We start from the raw sequence: 24795 nt of genomic DNA, 5'->3' as shown, positions 1-24795 counted from the left end.
ACGCCTTGACCTTGTGCACAGGTATGCTATCAACATTCACAGTTTAAAAGATTTTGCACAAGAGTTAATACAGTCAAAACTCGATTTAACGAAACCCGATTTAACGAAGGTATCCTAATTCCCCCTCAGACGCCCATAGGGTTCAATGCTTTGACTAACCCGAAATAACGAAACCGATTCCGTGATCTGTCCCGATTTAACGAACTTTTTTCCGAGAAATAAAGGTGAAAAAGTGTTAATTTTTGGTCTATTTTGTAGACAGCACCCCAAAATTTATTGATTACGAGTCAGCGGTAACAGCGCGAAGCATCTTCATCCCGTCACTTTTTTCAAACTGCGCGGCGCAAAACGAGTTTTAATTTTGAGTCGAGCTCACGAGATGGCGCCAGCAGTAAAAAAGTTTCGTGCCACATTTCATAGATGGCGCTGTTGCAGTTCGCGTGTTTTTTTTGTGTGTGTTTGTGTGCTGTGCTCTGTGTTCGCTCTTGTGCGGATTTCCCCGTGCCTTTGAACGCACGTCTTTGTCAAGCTCAGCTTGTTAGGCCTCCATCAGTCTAGCCTTGCTATCGTGAACGCGGACGTGGTGTGTGCGAGCAAGCGCGCCGCTAACCCTCCTGACTAGCAGATGGAGCCCTGCAAGAAACGAAAAAGGCTTACAACGAAAAAGGCATACAAGCGTCGAGTCGTCGACAGAGTTCTCCTCAACCTGGAGCTGAAGCGCGAGACGAAAATAGATATTTTTATGGCGGTTGAGATGGTGGCGGCGGCTTGGAGAGCATTGAGGCCGTCGATAATGACATGTCAACTGCTTCAGGGCTGCCGGTTTCGGTACACTAGGCCCTGAAACTGCCGAAGCTGGTCCGGACTGCGCGAGCGCCGTGCACGAGGATGAAGATGCCTGGGAACACCTTCGCTCAGTGGATGAAGTGCCCACAGGCATAAGTTTCTCAGACTACGTGAACGCCGACGCAAACGCAGTCACAACGGAAGTTTTGACTGATGCCGATATGTTGCGGCTTGTAGGAAGCGTGGAGGGAGTTACGGCTGAAGACGCTGCCGACGACCCTGCAGGTGCCGAAGCTCCCGTGCCGACACCAGGTCAGGTGATGGATGCTCTCGATCTGATGCGACATTTTGCCGGCGCACACGAGGGGACGGAAGACGCGCTGGACGCACTTCAGAAATACGAGAAATCGGTGCGGCCGTTGCTCACAAAGCGCACGCAGGCAAAGATCACCGACTTCTTTGGCGGAAAATAAATTTGTAGTCCCCTCGGGCCTTTCTTGTCGAGTAAGAATTTTTGTTGTTTCTTTTCATACGCGCTAGCGGCGCCGGTCGTGGTGTTGGCGCTACCCACTCGAAAGTAGCGCGGGGGGTCATGACGATGACCATACGGACCCCCAAAGATAGCGCTAGTTGTATGATTACCAACTTTGGCGCCAATTTGTCATTAGCTGTGTGGCTTGCCGTCCCGTCGGCGGTATTTAGGGAAGATTGTTGCGCCGCTAGCCGAACCGTCCTTTGGGTCGGTGCTACCGGCGTGAATTCGTCACGCGCGAGTACGACGAAAAGTGAAAATGGTACGTGCTAACCGATACGACCGCGATAAGCTGGTACGGTTTATGCGGATGCAAAATGCATTATGTTCAATGGGTGCTCAGTCGGGGACTTGACTTTACTACTTTTAAAACGAAAGTACTGTTTAAGCGGGTACGTTTTAACGAGGTTTTACTGTAATCGAATGTACTGAATTATGTGCCCAAGAAATGCCTCATTCAATTTACCGAAGTTCTCGATTTAACGAAATAATTCACGGCTCCCCTCAACTTCGTTAAATCGAGTTTTAACTGTAGCAGTGACTCATGAACAAATGAGTTTCCACGTCGACCTGTTCATGACGATGTGCCATGAATAATGGGCTACACAGAAACCACAGTGCTAAGTGAAACACGCAGAGCCCAAAGCCACAGAGTACGTGCGCAACAGTATGTGCACTGGTACTGCTCGACTATGTAGAGCTTGTTAAAGGGACTAAGAAATATTGCTTACTGAGGTTAAGCACATACTCCACCGCAAGATTTTTTTTGAGCTACTAATAAATGACATTCCTCCTCCTCTCCCCCTTCAACTCATACACTAAACAACAGGTTGGGACTGGGCCCACAAGTGCATCACCCACCATCATGCTCGACCGCCTTCCACCGCTGTTATTGCAAGTGCATCGTGGGGCCGGCGTGACTTCTGCAAGTGACCACTGGTTCAAACCCTACAAGTGTGCCCTGTGTACAAACAGCTGTTCAACACCAACGATGGCAGCATGACTCGTCAGCAAGCTCATGGGACACACCCGATGCCAGCGGTGCATGGGCACCATTCATCCTCCCTTTCAGTCCAGCTGGGGAGAGGGCTGCAAAACAGACTGTCCCTCTACCGGAAGTGTAGCAATGACATCATGCTTTCAGCGAATGGCAGTGCTCACCACATCACCATAGTCGTGATGTATACATTTTAGAGAAAACCACCAATATGCGGTGATCAATCGGCGTGTGAATTTTGAAAATTACAATTTTTTTTAATTCATAATAAATCCCCTGCTCAGCTCCAGGGACTTTTAGTGTGAATGCCCAAAAGCTTGCTTTCTAAGGACAAATCAAGTTCGCCAGCTATTTTCACAGCCAATTCTAGGCTAGCCCCTTTAAGAACAATGCCACACTGCTCTTTGTAATGGCGTACACAGCATGCTCTCTACTACCTAAGCAATATCTGCTACTCAACACCTGGCTTGTCAAAAGCACTGCTGGAATACATGCGTCATGATCAACATACATGCACAAATGCCTGCCTACTCCATATGCTGCTCGCAGTGCCCCTGATAGCAGTACAACATGGTTCCAGGTGCATACCACTGTCAAACACATCAGAATGGAGGAAAGAAAGAACTCAGGAAAGGCGGTTACGCCACATTTCTTAAAACCGGCTCCCCCCTGCTCCCCTCCTACTTGGCCGCCGTCTCAGCGCGCTTGCACATGCACAACAGACAATGCAGCAGATAATGCTGCGCCTAGCATTACTACTGGCTGCACCATCGGCCAAAGACTCCCAGCAGTCCTTGCGAAAGCGCGTGACTTCCGGCACACTTTTTGCGTGCGGCACAAATAGTGAAGGCCTCTCCTGAGTTTTCCGTCCTCCATGCACATCAGTGACAATGCAAGTTGTTGAATGACACATGAGTCACGTAAATCTCGCAAGTACTTTTCTTCCATTTGCAGTTGTCTCATTACTTGTACAAAACAAAGGATGCCATTTGCTCCCACAGTCTTCAGAAACTAAGAACTTTCCTCCTGTTATGTTATCTAGCCCATGGTATTGAAATCCGCTCGTTCAAGGGTCTTGTCCTTGTACCACGAATTCGTTTGACAGCAACTGCCAAGGATGGCTTTCTCAGTTTGCTAGTGGTCCTGGTGTTCCATCAACAGCAAGTTACAGTGATGCACATTTTGAAAACACACATTCATTACTAGGTTTGGTGTGTCGAAGACTACTGTGTCAAGGATCTGGCTAAAATGACTGGACTTTCTAAACAACGAGCTTCACATGGTACGTCAGCATCTATTCTTTCTCTTCATTGCTTCCTTACCACTAAATCTCAACAAGCTTTGCACAAAATGATGCCCTGCTCATACAGAGAATACATACAGAAAAAAGTTGCAACCGCTGCTGACGCAGTCTGCTCATACAGAGAAAAATTCGCGATCGGTAACTCTGCGGCGCAAAACGCACGGTTAGCTATCTCGACTCAGCGATGTACGGACAACGAATCGCCGCTCACTGCTCGCGGTGCGCACCACACGATTAGCGACCTCGACAATGTGTGGGCAGAGCACCGCCACTAGCTGCTTGCGCACCGCATGATAAGCGATCGCAACTCAGCGTTGTACGGGCAAAGCATCACCACTCACTGCTCGCGGAGCACACCGCACGATTAGCGATCGCAACTCGGCGATGTACAGGCCGCGCACCGCCACTCACTGCTCGCGGTGGGGCACCGCACGATTAGCAATCACGACTCGGCGATGTATGGGCCACACACCGCCTCTCACTGCTCGCGGTGCGGCACCACACAATTAGCGATCGCGACGACTTGGCGATGTACGGGCCGCGCACCACCGCTCACTGCTCGCTGTGCACACCGCACGATTAGCAACCGTGACTCGGCGATGTACGGGCAGTGCATCGCCGCTCACTGCTCGCGGTGCGCACCGCACGATTAGCAATCGTGACTCAGCGATGTACGGGCCGTGCACCGCCACTCACTGCTCGCGGTGCGCACCGCATGATTAGCGACTTCGAGATGTACGGGCCGCACACCGCCACTCACTGCTCGCGGTGCGCACCACACGGTTCGGATCGCGACTCGGCGATGTACGACCGCACACCTCCACTCACTGCTCACGGTGCGCACCGAACAATTAGCGATCGCGACTCGGAGATGCATGGCTGGAATTCCACCGCATTCAAAGTGTGGAGAAACTTGCTAGCGGTAACAATAGTTCCCAGAACACCAAGGGCCAAGAGCTGCCTGTGAAATTTTAATGATTTCCTGGATATTCTTGGACAAAAACCTTGAATGTTGGAAAAGTGCAAGGTACTCTAATGAAAACATTTAAGGTAATGGTCCATTTTCCATGGCTCGCATCGAGCAGTTAAGACTGCTATAGAAAGCCAATGGGAACACTTTTGACGATAGCAAAAACGTGATGGGAGATCCGCGGATAAATTGACTGTTATAGTGAAATCTTACAATATATGAAAAAACTGCGTTCATAAACGCTTTTCCGTTCAAAAATGCTTTTGTCCAGAATTAGCTATGAAATGGTTGAGAACGAGAGACGGCAAGCCTTTTTCTCATGCTGAACATGTTTGGTATGCTGCACGTGTATTATTATTTCTGGCCGGCTTTTGTTGTAATTTACTAAGCATGCAATGTTAGTAGTAAAGTTCGCGCAAACGAATTGATATTTTTTTTTGCCAGTAAAGCCCTCCGCTGTTTAGGTAATGCAAAAAATTATTTGGGAGACTGACATCAACAGACGTGTTATGCAGACGCACGTACGGCAAGGTCAGTGACAGCCTGAGGGTTCCGACCTGTGATGCCCGTCTCATTTTCCGAAGTTACTTTACTGCATGCAAATAATGTCTAAAAAAATAGTCGAAATATTTGCTTGCATATAAATGAGTATTTGCAAATGAGTGATGGCTCTGCAAATGAATTGTTTTTGGATGCACGTGCACTGTATTGGCATTACAATAATGTAAATATACCAACTGCTTATCTCAAAGGAGGTGACTAACCAAACAAGGGCATTTTTTCTGTTAGCCATAAGCGAGCAGCTGGCAGGCACATTTAGTGCGTTTTAGTTTTTCTCTTAAACCTTGCATATCGCTTTAAGGGCACTTTATTCTATGTCCAAATAAAGATTATTTTCATTATTATTCATCAAAAAACATAACAAAATCCTAACTATTTGGCCAACAAAATTGCATGCACCGAACTGCTCAGCCATCCAACAAAATTAAGTATTTTGCGAAACTGACCATACCAAAAGAAAAACGTATTTATCTAGAATTCCACATCGTAAATGATCTTGTCATTTACTTGCGACACGCATTTGACCACTATGGTAATGGCGTTTTCGTTAGCAATACACTCCACAGAGTGGACATGATCCACAATCAGTTCTCCTTTTTCAAGTTTGTGCTGTGTAAAAAAACTGCACTGTCCACTATTTCTTTCAACCCACATTTCAGAGTGTACATTTTCCTAATCCTCTGAAGCCTGTCAGCATTCAAGCACAAGCGAAAAAGCACATGACTTCGCAAACAGATATGCAGGCAGGCCAACATGTGCAAAGCATGTGCAAAGCATGTGCAGAGCTGGCCCCTTTCAAGAGCAAGCGCACGCTACTTGCAAAGCTACTCAATGGGAGGAGTGACCGGGGTGATCGGCATGCCCGGTCAATTATGCGGAGAGTCGGCCAGACAGGGCGCTTTTCACTGGTGCCTGAAGCACCCCCCTGCAAAGCTGCGGTCCCTTATACAGTTGAACCTCTATGTAACGAACCTCTATGTAACGAATTCCTGGATTTTACGAAATTTTTCAATTCCCCAGCACATCCCCCATTGAAGCCCATGTATAGGCGACCTCCATGTAACGAACTCGTTGCGGCAGTTGACCTTGATGTAACGAATCCGTGGCTCTGATCATCGAGCTGTATCTTGTAATGTTTTGCCCGAAATTTGACCGGGCAGTGCGCAACTTTAATGAATATTGTTTAAGTAAGTTTTTATATTAAAAGGTAAAGTAGACCGCGAGCAGAACGCTTGCAATCGCAGCAAACAAGCAGACCTCAGTGATGATGATGATGTTGAGCGCCGCTATCGCCGCTCCGTGGCAAGCGTAGCAACTTTTAAGCTTTCATTTTGTAGCTTGACACTAGGTGGCACTACTATGACAAATTTTTCGTGGTGTTGCGGCGCAGTTATGGTAAGCCTTCTTCGTCAGCGTGTTGACGTGTGTGTGTTGGTGTGTGTTTACGGTGTCGGTTCGTTACGATGAGTTCTGCTGTGAGGAAACGCAAAGTTTTGTTGCTTGAAGATAAGCTCTCGATTTTGAATGCGGTTACCGCCGGCGAAAAAAAGAAGGATGTCGCTGCCCGCTTCAATATACCAGCCAGCTCCCTGTCAACCATTCTTGCTGCAGAACAAAGCATCCGCAGTGCGATGGAGTCGGGCACAAGCGCCCAGAAGAAAAGACTGAAGACGTCGACGTATGCTGATGTGGACAACGCCGTGTTTGCATGGTTTTTGGACAGACGAGCACAAAACGTGCCCATAAGTGGCGCGATTTTGCAGCAGAAAGCCATAGATTTTGCTTGTATCCTGGGCCACGACGACTTCAAAGCGAGTAACAGCTGGCTACAAGGATTTAAAAGCCGGCACGGTGTCGTCGGAAAAGTGGTATCTGGCGAGTCTGCCTCCGCAGACAGCGATGCTGCTGCCTCGTGGGTGGCCAAGAAGCTTCCCGGCATTTTCAGCCACTATGAAGCTGCCGACATTTATAATGCTGATGAGACGGCCCTGTTTTTTTAAATGTTACCGAGCCGCACGTTCTCACTGAAAGGAGAAGACTGCCGCGGTGGAAAGCAAATTAAACTCCGCGTGACGGTTTTGCTTTGCGCCAACACTGATGCCAGCGACAAGCGAATCCTGTTTGTTATTTTCCGCAATGCCCGATCCGGATGTTTTAAAGGAACAGGGCGGATGCCAGTAAAATATGTGGCAAACTCCAAAGCTTAGATGTCGCGGGCAATTTTTTACGACTGGCTGAAGGAGCTCAACCAAGATGTCAAGCGACAAGTTCGCAGCATTTGTTTGCTGCTTGACAACTGCTCCGCGCACCATGTGGAAGGCCTACAGCTTTCTAAGGTCGAGCTGCAGCATTTGCCACCTAACTGCACTTCTCTGGTACAGCCCTTAGACAAATGGGTTATTAACAGCTTTAAATGCTGTTACCGGCGTCGATTGATACAGAAGATGCTCCTGGACATCCGCCTTGAATGGCCAACAAAAGTGGATATCTACCAAGCAATCGAAATGCTTGCTGCGTCGTGGCAAGAGGTCGGATCACAAGTGATCACCAATTGCTTCGCCAAGGCTCAGGTAAATAAGGCCATTCAAGCTACAGTCACTGAAGACGAACCTTCAAGCCCACCCGAGGTCGCAGAAGCGTGGGATGAACTACGCATGAACGGTGGGGTGCCCGACGGTGTCGAGCTGTGCAACTTTTTGTTCGTGGACAACGGCGCCGTGGCTACGGAAGAGATGACTGATGCGGCACTTGTCGAAACCGTTAAAGATAGCCTTGAAGGTGACGGTTCGTCAGAGCCTGATACGTTTTGTGCTGTTCCCACCGCGAGGGAACTGATGGACGCGGTGGACGTTCTGCGCCATTTCGTCGGCTCGCAGGACGATGAAGCAGCCATGGATGCCTTAGTTTCCTTGGAGCGCCGAGTAGTGGCTTCGATCGGGCAAAAACAGCAAGCGAAAATTACGCAGTTTTTCTCTATTAAATAAATTCTTTGAATGGCGAGTTCACTTGAATTGATATCTGTCGAATTTTTATTTTGTTTTGGCATAATCCTTACCAGTCTTAACCCAAAACTGCATGTAACGAAAACCTGGATATAACGAAAAATTGCGAACTTTTTTCAATTTCGTTATATCCAGGTTTGACTGTATATTGAATACCTGGAAATAAAATGCCCCTGAAGCTAGAGGTCATGCTTCAACACCCAGTAGTTCACAGTTGGTACTCTACACTACGGACAAGCACAAAACTATGACAGCACTTACTGAAGGACATATGCTGTAGGTACCTGAGAGGAGGATATGGTGTCGAGCTGTCGCTCACCACGCTCGTTGAGGCTGGGCTTGACAAGGGAGTGGAAGATGACGCGGCCAATGCTCAGGTTGAGGCCCATGCCAATGGCGTCTGTGGCCACTAGCACCTTGCATGGGTGGGCAGGGTCATTGAACTTCTGCGCTTGGGCCAGCTTGGTGCCCGGGGGCAGGCCACCATATATGACAGCACACTCCAGTCCTTGCCGCTCAATCTGCAGGCTCACTTGGTAGATGTCACTTTTGCTGAAGCACACGACACAGTCCCCTGGCTGTATCTTCTCCAGACTCTCTAAAGAAGAAAAAAAAAGGCACGCACTGCTACACAAAATCATAATCAGCACTTGATCAGAGGAGTTGCGATATGGACAAAACAAAAAAAGACCCCGAACAAGGTACCAACTAACTGAAAGAATCTTACGGGCGAGTATGTACCTAATGAAGACAAAAATATTACAAGTAATCTTTTACACTTTCACATAAGAACACTCGTTTTCACATCACTTGTGCATACAGCCATTTCTTGCCAATATAGCTTTTGCTGCCACATTTTTCTGGCCCCCCCCCACTTCGTAACCACTGTGTTTGATGACGAAAGAAGAAGGCGCCGACCAAAAGAAAAGATGGGATGACGTTTCGGCTCCCCCACGGGAGCCTTGTTCACAATCTACAGTGTTTGCCGTTGATGCCTGTGACCACAGGCCTTCCTGAAGCCCTACCACTCACACAGCGGCAAAATGAATTAATTTGCCCAGAGACCCCATTTCTGCCACCATTGGCTGTGCTACGGATTCCACAATGGCGAGCAATGAAGTGAACATGGCATGGCTTGCATAAGCTGTACACACTACGCTAGCTACATTTGCTGCCCCTTCTACTTGCTTCAAAGATGTTTGCTTTTTAGCAATATTTGTTTTCTCAAAATGAAACATCTGTTTTATTGTCACTAATCAACAGTGTGGAGCTCAAAATGTATCCACTCACAGGAACACTCACCAAGTGCTCTGTTTTCCACCACTAGCTGTGTCAGGCGCTTGTACTTCCGGACCTGCAAATTGAGGGTGAAGAAGGAAGGTTTAACAAAACCATGGAAAAAATTTACGTAAAAATAAATTTTCCGAGGATGTAGTGCAGTCCAAGCTAGTACATAAGAAGCCCTTAGGACCGACCTTCTCTCATTGGGCTGCTGGACTTGTGTCATGCAACCAAATGAGAGCATCGCCAACTTGGACAACAAGATGCATCTTTTGCTACTGACTCCTGCAGGAATGAAGACAAAAAGCTGGGTTTTGTTAAAAGAGGAATGCCGTTCTCATATGAAACTTTCCGAGCACCACTGACAAGTCTCTTTCAGATGGCTGCCACCCCGACGACAAACCACTTGGCACCAAAGTCCTCTGCAAAATCATTTAAAGGAGATGTGGATGGGCAACCGTGGTTTGTCAATTGATGTACCGTGACTATATGCCTTGACCAGACACTGGGCCATCCATCCCGCACACCACCATACTTTTGCTTCTCAAACAAATGCACATAATAAAAAATTGACTGCCAATGAAGTCCACAAAATAGTTCAAATATCAACAAACAATCTAAAAATTAAGAACTTTGAGGTCTTCTTAACCACAATCTTAAAGAAGAAATTGCGAGAGCATTTAGGTTGCCTGTTCTGGAGTCTACAATGAGTGTGTAATGTTGTTCTTGAGAGTTTTCTGCCAAAACTCAAGCTGGAACAGGTTCCATTTCCCTTACATGGTATGCACGAGTCATCGCCTTCTAGAATGTTGAAGTACCTATTAGTATGTGGGATTTTACTAATTCAACCCACTAATCAACCTTAAATCTATTTTCCAATGTGGGCCTATTGTGGGGTTCCACCTGCCATAGTGGGCAGGTTACTCACAATCCATTGGCCAGGTTGCCACCTGCCACAATGTGCAGGCTGTGATGATGTCACAAAGTCATGTGACCTCTCTCGACCAATCAGGACTGCTCCTCAGAGCAGGTCATGATGGTATCACAAGGGCACGTTTTATGGGTTTTACTGTCCCAAAGCGACTCAGGCGCTAGCGACTTGGTCCAAAAAGGCGAAAAGCTAAACGCTTTAAGTGGTACACACTTCGGGTGGAGCTATAAATGCATCTATAAAGCAAGAGTATGGAGCTATTAGCAAAGCTAGCACGGCTACTTTCTATACAACGTCGCTCACTCCCCGATGTTATTTATCTTTACCAGCGTTATCGCCAGCCGCTATTCATCACGTAAATATTGAAAACACAGACGCAATTATCTAAAAACAAGAACTGGCAGTTATTTTATAACCGCCACCAGTTACGATCGCTGGAGCGTTGCAAGAAATGCATAAGAAATAGCAACGAGTTATCACTGCCGCTGAATACATGGGACCTAATGGAAACCAAGCACAAAAACGGGAACATGATTCACACATGCACACACCTGAACATACGCGCACTTCACGCACAAGAAACGAAACAGTTGCACAATATGTCATCAACCACTGTGTAACCCACGCCGTATCGAATCACTGGCGAACAAACAATGCGAGCGCTGCCTTGTGAACAGCAGTGGTTTCCTGACTGCGCAGAGTGATGGTGCAGCAAACGAAATGCCAGAGTGATCGTTGGCATCCAGCACATAAATCACCTTGGGATATGGGTGAATGGCACTAAAGACAGATTACAAGTGCTACGAGCGCACTCTGGCTGGCTTCGCCCATGGGCAGACGCAATCAGCAAAGGCAGCCATTTCGGTAAAAGTACAAGCGTACCGTAAGCACAAAGGAACATCTTTTCTTGTTCCTTTTTTTTTTCCCCCATGAGTGCCACAGTGTCATGCCTTTGTGGTAACTCTATTGGCAGCAGAAGTCCTCTGAGGGGCAAAAGCCGCTCCGTTCTTGAGTTGTATCAGACTTTAGTACTGCGACGCTAAACCCAGGGGAACAGGCCATTAACAGCTGTCACTGCAAAAATACATTGAACAGCAGTGTCGATGCTACTTGTAATGCAATACATAGTACTGCACTGTGCGAATGGGTTTGGATGATGGCTAAAAGATCACAGTAGCAGATTTGCCTGTGCTGATTTTTGCGAGAAACTTTCAATTCGGGGCAGTGACGTGCCCATCCCCTTGCCAACACTCTTTACTGCGACAGAACTACCATAACCCCATGCACCAGTCAATGAATGTTGCCGAATGGCGCAATAACAAGAGAAGGATGCAATTCCACGGTCTTGTTTACAAATCAGATTTTTCCATCAAATGTGACAGCAGGACATGCCAACCTACCTCCAGTTCTTCCCCGAGGGAGGTCAGAAGAGTGCGCACAAGGCCCACGGCCGCTGCCTCCCCACACAGGTGAATCTCCTTGGCTGCGAGCCCCAACAGGGCTCGGGTCCAGGCCCAACCCCGCTGCGGGTCACGCATCATCTGGATCTCATCGATAACAGCCACGTCATCTGCAAGGACAGCAGCTTCTTGAACTACCGCAACAGGAAAACAAACCCCTTTTATGTACACACAACACAGTTATCCCCAGTGTGGGACTTCCCTGCACTGCACTTTTATGGTGCCTAGGGCCACACATCTAATAGATCTCTGGTTGACATTTGCTGACTGAGTAATTGCTGCTACAAAGAGAACTCGCACAAGTTCAGTCCCACCTTCAATGTTCAATGAGTTGGCTGCAGGCTCACCCCTGCCTCTGACAACTTTTTCTGGCGATGGAGCGGAAGTTAAGGAGCCGAAATCGCCCTCTCCTCTTACACATTGGAATGACACAGATACTGTAGCCTTCCCTCCATTGCCCAGACGCTGAATGTAATCCAAAAAAGGTCATACGCTGCATTTTCAACCAGTCAGCTGCCTTCCCAGCAGTGCTAACTATGAAGACTTAGGAAAAAGAAGTAGTTTTCCTTTGTAACCATTCGGTGGGTGCGCTCTATTGGATCTTAATCACAATTCCTCTGTTGTCTGAGGTGACTCCCTAAACCATTGGACCAGTGTTCGCCACATACATTCTAGATAACTCCCAAGAGAAACGCAGTTCTGCAAGCATGCACACGGCCTTGCAAACTGGGAAGTTCTCCCAATGGTAACATGAAGCAATGGGGCACTTCAAAAGGCAAGGAAAAATGGCTCCCCAAACAGGCTTTACATGTCTGACATGTTCCTTCTAGCCGTCTCTTCCAGCAACTGGCCGAATGCCAAGGCTAAAAATCCACAGTGCCACAACCTGAGGCGAACTGCATGGATCAGTTGCGGTGGTCAACTATGGCTGTACTGTACACAAGCACCACAGAGGGCAAACGCACACACACACTGACAGCATGTCTGTAAGGGTCTTGTTCCATCTACATGTTAGTCATCCTGTGAGGGTTAGTGCCACTGTGGAGCAGAATCTCCTCAGAAAATGCAGTTCCTCTGTCTGTGATAAGAACTTCAGGCATGCGGTATCACAGGATGATTTGAAGAACAATTGATGGTGTCCCACCGCTCAAAAGGGCTGCTATTTCCAAGTAGCACTGGTAATCTGCAGCTACTACAATCTGCGTGTTTGGAAGGGTTACAATCAGTATGGGCCACGGTGCTAGATGTACCTTAGGCGGTACGATGGCACATCTCCATCGTGCAGCTGCCACAGAGAACACTTAAATGAAGTTCCCAGCAAACCGAGAGATGGAGTCATACAAATGTGGAGCTTGCTGCATCCACTCACATTGCTCTTTAGCCGCGCAATGCTGTCCTCAGCCGTTTGTTTTGCTCACTCACAAGTATTTTAGTGCTCATTTTCAATGCAGTGAAAATAATGAAGTGAAATGTAGAGAAAAGGAGAAGAGTGAGAAAAAATATATCAACCAATCAATTTATTCCAGTTTTCTTTACAAAAAACTGAGGGCAGCAAGAAAAAAAAAACAGTCTTCACGACACCTTGAAAACCACCGCCACCCGTACAAAGCGGCAGTTTTGTAGCAACTAAAATGCTTACGTAAGCCCAACAGAAATTCATGACACTTGGAGAAACAAGACACAATATACAAAAGCAAGACTTCTTTGAGATCACAAGTAGTATTAGGACACAGAACATGTATGGCTGTATGCATCATTTACAGTTCTATACACATTTGCAGATATTGAAGGAACTAACAGCCTACAAATGCATTCCGAATAGCAGATACAGACATACAATGTTACATTTCATAAAATAACGTGTTCAAATATTTAGGCAGCATATATTTCAGAGTAGAAAAGCCATAGTTCTGCATCGTCGTAGTGCCACAGTGCTGGAAAAAAAATGTGTCATTTTCAGCGGTTATTCTTTTATAAAAGGTCACAAACTTGTAGTTGAACATTGTTTATAGGTATTATTTTGTAATGCCGGCATATAGGACGTGTTGATGCATCATATGGCATTTCAGCAATTATGCAAAGTACTCTTTTCCGTAAAGTTTGAAGCTTCTGAATGTTGGATGAGGTAGTTTTCATCCAGACACGGAAGCAATAATACTGCTGCAAATCTTTGTAGTGTTTGTTTGTCTGTTGATTCTTCAAAGATGCTAGCACGCCGCTTTATCGCTTTGTTTGCAATGCAAGACGGGACCAGATTTATCTCCATTGATCGCATCCAGGCGGAGCTGATTCTATGTTGTTCCAGAACATTGTAACTTTGCACGCTTTATCTCGAAAGTTCGCTATCAGCTTTAAATTGAGCACGGCCGAGAGCGGCGGGCATTTTGTTTGACGATCGCCGAGCACGCTTGTTGCTACACAGCCGCCGAGTGACTCTGTCCATTGCAGGCGCAAGTCAGCCCACATAAAGAGTTTTGTTCGCTGTCTTTTCGCTGTCTTTTCTGCTCTCCGGATTGCAGTCACCACTTCGTGACATCTAATGGAGGTGCGGGGTAGCCGTTTATGTTCCGAACACCCCCTTCAAGGGTGTTCAAGGACGAGCCCCCAGTTAACCTTAACAGCCGACGTCTCCAGAGGGAGCAGCCCAAGTTCGGGACCCTGCCAGACCGCACCCGACAACGAAAAGACGCTGCTATGAGCACCACAACCTCGCCAAAGATGTCGACCCCGATCATACTGCAGCAGCCGCGGGTGCCGCCAACTTTCCATGGATCCTTAGGCGAAGACCCCGAAGAATGGTAGGACCAATTGGCATGCCTGGCATCACTCAAATATTCGGATGATGCCACGAAAATTGGACACATTTTTCTCACTGGAAGCCTCAGCACGTACGTGGTATGAAAACCACCAGTCGTCCCTAACGACATGGGGGCTATTCAAGACAGAACTTTTCAAGGTATTCACCAGTGTCATGAGGAAAGAAAGAGCCGATTCATCCTCGAGTCCAGGATCCAGCTTCCGAACGAGCCCGTCCGCGGTTACGTCGAAGAGATGAAGCACCTCTTTCGCCACACCAACCCCGAGATGACCGAGGAAAAGAAAGTTCAGTTTTTAATGCGCGGCGAAAAAGAACAACTCTTTGGCAGCCTCGTCCGCCAGCCACCAAAAAATTGGCAGTGGCTTAGCTCGGCTATGCCAGAATATTCGTAGCGAAAGCTAAGGCGTAGCTTGGTTAGCCTTGGTTAATCTTGATTACAAGTCTAGGTTAGTCTGGTTGTCTGGCTAGTTGTCACGTGGTTCGTCACGCAGTTGGTCACGTGGTGAGGTGCAAGCACGGTGGGAATGCGAGCACGGTGGGGATGCGAGCACGGCGAATCTGCGACTTCGTGGCCAATATAGCTTTCGCTACAAAACCATTGAGGAATTTATGCAAGAAGCCTGCACCATCGAGAAGACCCTCAACATCAGGACTCGGCAGTACAACCGCCCTGATGTGCAATTTGTGCAATTTGTGCGGACACAATGACCACCATCAGCGACAACTTGCGGGAAGTTATCCGCGAAATCGTCCACGAGGAGCTAACACGACCGCTGCCAACTTCCCCACAGCATCAAGCAGCGACCCTCATGGATGTGGTGCGAGAAATGCAACAGGTATTTGGCACCGCAACTTCAACGACCACACAAGCGCAGGCCATGACTTACACCACCGCGGTGCGCAGCCAAAGGTGTTCTCCCACTCAGCACCAGCAGCCGTACACACCGCCTCAAAGATCACAATCACCCGCCCCTTCCCCAACTCGGCTGCACCATCATCATCATCATCAGCAGCAGCAGCAGCAGCAGCAGCAGCAGCAGCAGCAGCAGCAGCAGCAGCAGCAGCAGCAGCAGCAGCCGTGGCGGCGGCGGCGGCGGCAGCGGCGCCAGCAGCAGCCTGCCTACACCCACTGCAGGACAAAGGCCTCTCCCATGTCTCTCCAATTAACCCTGTCCTTTGCCAGCTGCATCCACCCTTTGCCTGCAAACTTCTTAATCTCATCCAACCACCTATCCTTCTTCCCTCCCTACAACGCTTACTTTCTCTTGGAATCCACTCAGTTACCCTTAAGGACCAGCAGTTATCTCGTCTTCGCATTACATGCCCTGCCCAAGCCCAATTCTTTCTCTTGATTTCGACTACAGTGGAAAATGGCCAAAGTGGTCCTCATTCCCAAACCAGGAAAGAAGCCACAAATAGAAAATCTACGGCCCATATATTTATTATCCTGCGTAGGCAAACTCATGGAACACGTCGCCCAAACTAGAATACCGAATTATATGGAAGAAAACAGGCTGTAAACAGACGATATGTATGGTTTCCACCCTAACCTCAGCACACAGGATGTCATGCTGCTACTAAAGAACGACATCATTGACTCTAAAACCAAAGATGCGAAGGTCATCCTAGGGCTTGACCTAAAAAAGGCCTTTGACTATGTTAAGCACGCAGCGGTACTAGAAGGGCTCAGCCGGGCTGGGGTAGAACAGAAGACCTACCGCTACATAAAGTACTTCCTCACAAATAGGACAGTAAGTATAAATTTTCAGGAAACCCAATCATATGAAATACAACTGGGAAGCAAAGGTACCCCACAAGGGGCAGTGCTGTCACCCCTCCTCTTCAACATGGCCATGAGAGAAGTTCCCGATGAGCTTTCAAAAGCATAGAAAACCCAAATTTAAAATCCAGTATGTATGCAGACGACATTAACCTCTGCATAAATCAGGGCAGCGACGCGGAGATAGAACAAACTCTTCAGGCAGCAGCCGATATTATAGCAAACTACGCAGCAGAAAAAGGGCTCGAATGCTTGCCGGAAAAATCTGAGATTTTCACATACAACAAGAAACTGAGGAACAAGCCCCCTTCGAATTTCCAAATCCTAGTAGAGGACAGACAGGTAACCCAAGTGTAAACAATCAGAATCCTAGGCCTACACACGCAGTCGAATGGGCAGAACACAATCACCATCAGGAAGCTGGAGGAATATACGATGCAGACCCTCAATCTAATCAAAAGGGTAACAAGTCAGAGAGAGGGCCTAAAAGAGAAAAACCTACTCAGGCTAAAACAGTTCTTCATAATCAGCAGAATCAGCTACATCACAGCGTACTTAAATTTAAAAGCAACAGAGAGAAACAAGATTGACACCCTCATAAGGAAATGCATCAAGAAAGCATTAGGGCTACACCTATGCACATCTTTGGAGAAACCCCTAGTGCTCGGGATGCACGATACTTTGGCAGAACTGGGAGAGGCAGTAAAGACATCACTAAGCTAAGCATAACACATGCAGGCTGAGCCATTCTAGCCAAAATCGGACTCAAAGCAGACAAAGGCATAGAAGAAAAGGAGGAAATTAACAAGTAGAACAGGAGCCGCATTAGGCCCTTTCCCAAAAAACATGCACCCAGAATTCCAGCCGAAGCACTGGAACGCATATACGGCGAAAAACCAAAAGTAAAGGTTGCCTACATAGACGCAGCAGAAGACAGAAATAAAAAATACACGACAGCCGTGGTGGTGGACAGCCAGGGCCACAGCCACCACCATAAGGGGGGCAAATATATAAACAGCAGAGGAGGTTGCGATCACGCTGGCTTGTGTCGGATCATATGCCGAATATATTACAAGCGATAGTAAAACTGCAATCCAAAATTTCGTTAGAGGGAGGGTCTTTCCTTTCACAGCCAAAATTTTAAGACAAAGAAAATTGGACTGGCCAATTAACATAATTTGGACCCCCGTGCCTTGATGTGAGACAGATACTGCACCATTTCCTCTCCTTTCACATTAAAAAAAAAAAAATCAGTGTTGCTTGGAATTTTTCTCTGATTAGAAAAATGCAGCTACAGTAGAATCTTGGTGAAACGAACCTGGCTTGATACGAATTTCGCGATGATACCTATTCGCAAAATTCCCCGGACAGAGTGCATTGTGTACGATGTGCGGAATTTCAGATGTTCCGAACTCTCTCCCTTGCCTCTACGGATGATAAAAACGCGCGAGTCACGACCGCACCCTCGAGCACGAAGCGCTGCCCACACATCATCGATGTGTACACAGGGTACAATCGCTAATCGCGCGGTACACACCGCGAGTACCGAGCTGTGGTCACACAGCAGGGAATAAATCCCTTCAGCTGTAAACAGATCTGTGTGAATGCACTTTCACGCTTCTGCATGCGAATTTTGCTTGTTTGGATTACGAATTTTTTCACGACCCCGTGAGATTCGTATCACCGAGAATCTACTGTATAGCAGAACCCAAAAATAAGTGCCGAGTAATTTTTTTTTCTCTGCTGCTAGAATGCGCCGCGCACTTCACCCTGCAATAATTAATCAAAAGCAGTACATAGCCATTCTCTGTGTGTACGGGCCTGGGCCCGGCACAGGCCTGCAACTGCAAACCCGGGCCCGGCCCTGGACCAGCAAAAAAGCCCATTTTGTGGCCCGTGCAGTGCTCTGCATCCTAAAACCACATGGATGTGCACTACTAGCTGAGACATGCAAAAGTGCTCAAGAGATCTTTAGACCTCACAGAGAGGAAATCGGCAGGTTTTTGAAGGAGAAAAATAAGCCAATTGCTGGGTTGTCTTATGAGCAGCGACTTCATTCCCTTGCATTTCTCACAGACATGCGATTACATGAACATCTTGAATGCAAAACCTCAGGGAAAACAAAAAATCATAACAAAAATCAGCAAGGAAATTTGTGCACTTCAGGTAAAATCACAGCTGTGGAATTTATAATAAACTGCACATCTCCAACCAAAATTTTAACTTTAACCCAACGTTTCGAAGCCGACTTGGCTCCTTTATCAGGGGTGACTGAGGGCAGTAGCTAGCGTCTTTTAAGTATGGAGGGGAGGAGGGGGGGGGGGGGGGGAGTGTGAAAAGAACAGCTGTGTCGCGAATGGCGCGGGGGAGGGGGGGGGGGGGGGGGGGGGGGGGTTGGCTGTTAGTCACGCTGGCGCACTGCAGGGAGGTACTGAATGACGACTTTTTTTCGTTGCGTTGAAAAACATAGTCCCTGGGCAAATCTGTCAAAACGTTTAGTTTTCACAGCTGTGGAAGCAGGAGATAAGAGCGAATAAGCTGGACCACTTTCCAACTCTGAAGTTACTAAGGCACGCTGACAAGAATAATGCGATGTTTTCGCAGATTAGCTCCACAATCTCGAGGAAGAATTTTAAATACGGCTTCAAGATACAAACAGCCTCTCCAAACAGTTCAAAATTTTCTCTTTACCCTTTGCTGTGCGAGTCGATGCACAGCATATATAGCCACATAACAGCACAGCACATAGCAAGCACATTTTTTGTGGAAAACCTGTTTTCCCCTCTGTCTCGACACGGCAGGCCATGACCACCATCATGCATCGGGGAGGACAGCACTAGCTGGACAAGGGGTAAGCTCCCTTGTGGAGGAAGTGGAACCAGCGACACAAGCCTAGACGGCTACATCTAGACGGCTACACTGCACTCCGTGGAGCCAGAGAAAGTTTCTTCGGGATCCGGCCAGCGTTGCAAGCAGTTGTGGTCGCATACTCTCGTCACCTCCCGCAGCAGGCGCACAGGAAGATCCCACACACTGCCGCTGGACTTCCCGTTCCGGGCGGCAAAACAATCACAGCAAATGCATACTCTCGTCACCTCCACCGAAAAATGCCCAGTCATGGCACTGCCCCAAGAATGCGGCGCGCATGGAAGACCCGCTGTCATTCTCAGCGCGTGCATATGTTAGGCACCGATACCACTGAAGCTGCGCCCCTGCCCAACCGGTAAGTCGGAAGCCCTTCTTACGAAGCCTTATACTTCCGAGGAATGCCTCGCTTGATGTTTAGTAGCTAGCTGGCTTGCTCTGTGCATTATCTGTAAGTTGTAATAAACAGCATATGAGTGTACACGATTTGTTGTCCCTCCCTTTGTTCTGATCGAGCACGATCCCCTCCGCGGTTAGCGGGCGAAAATGCAACACCTGCAGGATGGGAGTGTGGGGCGCAAGACTGCCCCCAGGCCACCATAACTTGTGAAAGTACTTACATTTTCTTAACTGAAAGTGAACAAGTATGCTCTGCGTTCAAAGGTGACAGACCTCAGAGCTGCCATGCGAATCATTTCCACACAAGACCGAACACCGAATACTGCTTCCCGTCATTGCTCAGCGCTGTCAAACCCCAAGCCAGCAACATGCTTAGAAATGAACGTCAATTCCTGTGGTTCAAAAATAAAACCTCTTCTTGGTCAGGCCAGTTACCTTAGTTGTTTCTTTTGTTTAACACACTGACCTCCTCCCCAGCACTTGTTATTTTCCGGCTCCTGCCCCACAGAAGACAAAATTTTCTCAATGCAGCCCTCATAGCAATACGGATTTTTGAGACCCCTGTATACAGTGACCCAGCTAATGGAACATTGCCAGATGTGCCATACTCAAACCATGCACTCCATTTTTTTAAAGGAAGCAGGTTCACAACAAAACTAATGCAACAAAATGTGCAGTTACCCCTCCCCCCTTTTGGTAAACACTAGCTCGGATGCTCTGTAAACAAGTGTGCACCTGTCAAGGAACGAGAGCACATGTGGAAACAAGCTGTGGACTGTGCAGAGGGAATGGGCCAAACTGTGTTCTACTCACAAGGGGTGTGAACCGTAGCCATTTCAACGGTGCAAGCCACATGAGGAGCAGGCTGACCGTCAGGTAATGCATACCTGCGCTCCTCCCCTGTCACCAGGTCACATGGCGTGCCCTGAAAAAGATGTGGTCACCCTTTTTCTCGTGGTCAACATTTGCACCTCCAAGCACTGAATTATTTCAACTGTCCTCGAAAATAAATGTCCAAGCAAGAAATGCCTCTGCCCCAATCAGACACATGAAAATGTGATGACTAATACATAGAAAAGGCACTGTGACCCTGCATGTGTAGGAGAGGAGGGCTTCCAAGTCGGCTACAACAGTTAAACCCGATTATATGAGTTAGACCGAATTATTCTATGACCTCTGTAAAGCTACAATGTCAACATAAAAGAAAATGTATGGCTATATTGTACAAAAATTAGCAGTCAGACACAACAGATCCAGCTTCAGTCAATACCGGTAGATTCAAGAAGCTGGCTTTCCCTCAGCACACTTTCAAAACATGGACCTGCGGGTGCTACGTAGAACAGGCCGACCAATCATGACAGAGATTTTTCCAGACATAAGCAACGGACGCATAGCCAGTCAACCACAATATGTATTCTTGCACCAGTTCTGCCAGCGCTGTCATGCATTTCGCATGTACGGTTAGCCGTGCTGCCATCAGGAATTTTGTACGGCTTCTGTAGTCTCTGCGTATGCACATTGGCAGCTGGGAAACAAAGTAGAGTGGGCAGATAAAAAGAAATAAAAATAATATTGCCCAGCAGGGAAACAGCAAAACCTCCCCTTTTCAACCAAACTGGACATTATTAACCCTTTGTAGGACAGCAGGACAAATGTGATCAAACTTGCTTGAAGTGCTGGCAAACTGACTGCGGTGCACCTGTGTACCATATTTTTGTGTGCTGAATGCTACCTAACTATCAAACAAACCATTCAGCGCATTTTTATGTTTTGCTAATAGGCCTCCTTGATGTTCTGCGTGTTTTTACAAGCATGAGATTACAGTTTGACGAGGCCCATAACAGCAAAAAAAATTTTAATTAAAAATTTTGTTGAGTTCCTCAGCTTTTTTAATCAGTCAACTGCCTAATAATATTTTTCTAACCAAATTTCAATTCTAATGCAAGTTTATGTCCAAAAGACTAAGGTACAGATACACACCACATTTAAGGTCTTTTTTATGAAGTCATTGGTACAAATGTGGACCCCTTTTTTCTAGGAAACCAGTGGCCAAACGGCTTAAGCGCCTGTGACGTCATCAGCACCTGTGACGTCGTCCTCTGTGTTTCTTCTGTCCCTGTGCTTTAACGCGCTGTCAACAAGAATGGATCATTACCAACTAGCCCGGCAATTTGTCCTATTCAGGCTTAAGAGTGATGCCATTCAATTTCTAGAGTCATGGTAATTTTACTATTTGTATGCATGCGAAATATACATACAGCTCGCGCCTTATAGAGGGTTAAGCAAGTTGGATGAGGTGAGAAGAAATCCAAAATCACCACCACATACACGATTCCGAGAAGCCTGCTTAACACCATTTCAAAGAACAAGGCTGGCATTCGGGCTAAAGCGGAGAAAACACACCGCGCCAGACATGTGCACACTGCTGCGTATGAAGATCTTGAGACAGCTATGTACAGACGGTTCCCCAACGTTCGATCAGAGAACAATCCTGTTTCCAGCCCCATGACTGAGCAGAGGGCAAAGGACTGTGCTTTTGTTCTCGACACGACTTCCATGGTGGCTCCGGTTGGCCGCTGAGCTTTCAAGAACGCCACGAAATTGCCGTCAAGACACTGACTGGTGAGAGTCGTGCCGTGGACGTGGCACTTTGAATAAGTGGATTCATAAATTTGGGGCAACATCATAGCAAGGTACCAGCCCCACGATATCTTCAACTCAGATGAAATTGAGCTACTTCGGCAGATATATCAAAACAAAACACTGGTGTGTCGTGACAAGAAGTCCTATGGTAGGAAACTTAACCAGGACAGAATATCAGTGTTGCTCGCCACTAACATGTATGGATCAATCAAGCTTCGACCACTCGTGCTCAAAAAAAGAAAGTCTCCACAATGCCTGTAGAACATGCTCTCAGTTCTGGTGACCTACAGGTGCAATCAAAAAGCATGAATGAGCTGCAAACATTTCTGGTTACCTACAGGTGCAATCAAAAAGCATGCATGAGCTGCAAACATTTAGCCAAATGGCTGAAGTCTCAGAAAAATGGCCTGGTAGGCCAAATTCGCAACAACTGCCTCCTCGTAGACAACTGCTCTGCAGCACCAGTTTCAGAAACACTGAATTCCGCTTCCTGCTGCCGAATGCTACGTCGATGCTTCAATCCATGGGCCAGAGAATAATCCGCGCAGTGAAGGCTGGTTATAGCAAAAGTCTGATTGAGAGGTGCCTATAGAACTAGAGGACTGAAAGAGACCTAAAAATTGATCTTTTAGGAGCACTGTCAACGTTGCGTGGGTCAGGGAATGATGTCAAAAACAAAACTAAACAGAATTGCTTCCGACATTCTGATGTCTGCTTCCCTGGGGAAGAGGGAGCAAATTCTTTGCTGGGTAGGCTCGACAAAGCCGTCTCGGGTCTCGATTTGTGGAACCAATTATCTGCATTTCCTCACGCTATTTGTGAAGGGGCAGCAAGCAACTTTGGGTCCATAATCGACAACACTGAGACCAGGGGGGAGCCCAAAGGATGCAAATTGTGACAAGGATTTCGGAGAACCTGTGTGCATGTGCCTCGACGTGCTCCAAGCACTCGCTAGAATCCATCGCTATTACGTGTCAATAGAAGGTTACGCTCTCAGCTGTTCAGAGTCCACCCATAGCATTGAAAAATGTGTTCTCTCCATGCCATTAAGATGAAGAAACACAAAAATATTCACGACTCTTCCACCTGGTAATCTGTGCACAGTCAGTGGCTATCACAGAAATACATTATTTCCATCTCAATGTGATTTTCTGCTGTTATATTTACTGCTACTTTTGCATCGAATTACATGTCATATCAAACTCACAAATGTTTTTTAAACAAGAGGTCATGGCCCGCATCGTCATGGCAACGTTGTTGCAAAAAACCCATGTCATGAGTGTTTGCATGGAATGACAATAATTGAAAAGAGGACTCGTAATATGAACTGAGCATGTCTCAACCTACTTGCTTTATAAAATAATAGATTTTTTTACGTAAAGAAAAATGTCCATAAATTTCAGTCAGGATTCGAACCCACGACCCTTGGATCACCAGCCAGGCATGCTATGGACTAGGCCGCATGAGCACGTTGACTTGGCTGAGGTAAAAGCTGAGAGAGGGGGGGGGGGGGGGGGGGGTGATGTGTATGTGGTGTTGGCTGTGGGAGTTTCGGAGTGCCGGAGACGCAGGAAAGCGGACGCTTTCCTCCTTCCCCACAGCCAGAAGGTCAGCTCGAGAGCGCTGCACTGCCTCCTTCCTCAAATCTGTCACAAGCGCGCACTGCCAGGCGCTGCCGAAGCGGTCGCTGATTGGCCGAAAGTGACAACCGGTGAGTGCGCCGAGATCGGCGGGGACCGGCCGTGGCCGAGGGAGATGACAGCGAGCCGTGACAGCAAGAGGACGTCAGGTAATTACCTCCCTTCTTCCCTCTTTGTTATAGCCATCTTGCCCCGTCAGCCCCACGTTGTAATTTGAAGCTTAGTAATATGGTAATCAGTGCCGTGAACTAGGAACATGCTAATTAGTGAGATACTAATTATTTATTTATTTATTTATTTATTTATACAAATACCTCACAGGTTCCACACTTGGAACATTGTGTGAGGGGAGGGGTTACAATATTTAGCAGACAAAAGATGGTACAAAGTGGAAAGAACAAAAAATAAACAATATTAAATACATTGGACTGCAAACAATGATTACACCGTACATGAAAAAAAAAACGTAATATATTGACACAGAGGAAAAACAGCAAACAAATAGTGGCACTGCATGGACTTGACAACACATACGAAAACAATTTATGTACAATATCATGGATGCATGAAGGTGGTCAATTCGTTTTTGAAGATTAATGGGTCACGTATGGTAGCAATGCAATCCGGAAGGCCATTCCAACACTTGATAGCACGTGGCAAAGCAGAAGAATTAAACGCGAGTGTTCGGCCGAATAGACGTTGGAAGCTAAGATTATTATGTAGGCGACGTGAAGTGCGCATTGGGCGTGTAAGTGGCAGTGTGGACGCGTGACGACTGTATATTAGTTTCTGTAGTAAGCAAAGAAGTGCGATATCCCTACGTGTCT

General features: G+C 47.2%; 1 protein-coding gene across 2 annotated transcripts in view; it reads right to left on the bottom strand.

The window, feature by feature from the left end:
• The window catches only part of Suv3 (Suv3 RNA helicase), a 103689-nt gene that overhangs the window by 61074 nt on the left and 17820 nt on the right, over nucleotides 1-24795 (bottom strand). For both annotated transcript variants that reach the window (XM_077643055.1, XM_077643061.1), the window contains exons 6-9: nucleotides 20499-20610; nucleotides 11764-11933; nucleotides 9454-9505; nucleotides 8436-8749 (exon numbers count right to left, since the gene is read on the bottom strand). In XM_077643055.1, coding sequence (XP_077499181.1) covers nucleotides 8436-8749; nucleotides 9454-9505; nucleotides 11764-11933; nucleotides 20499-20610 — 648 coding nt within the window. The remainder of the gene's footprint in view (nucleotides 1-8435; nucleotides 8750-9453; nucleotides 9506-11763; nucleotides 11934-20498; nucleotides 20611-24795) is intronic.

This window comes from Amblyomma americanum, chromosome 1 (assembly GCF_052857255.1).
Source record: "Amblyomma americanum isolate KBUSLIRL-KWMA chromosome 1, ASM5285725v1, whole genome shotgun sequence".
Taxonomy (NCBI): domain Eukaryota; kingdom Metazoa; phylum Arthropoda; class Arachnida; order Ixodida; family Ixodidae; genus Amblyomma; species Amblyomma americanum.
Note: the sequence above shows the minus strand (reverse complement) of the source record. Positions and strands in the feature narration are given on the sequence as shown.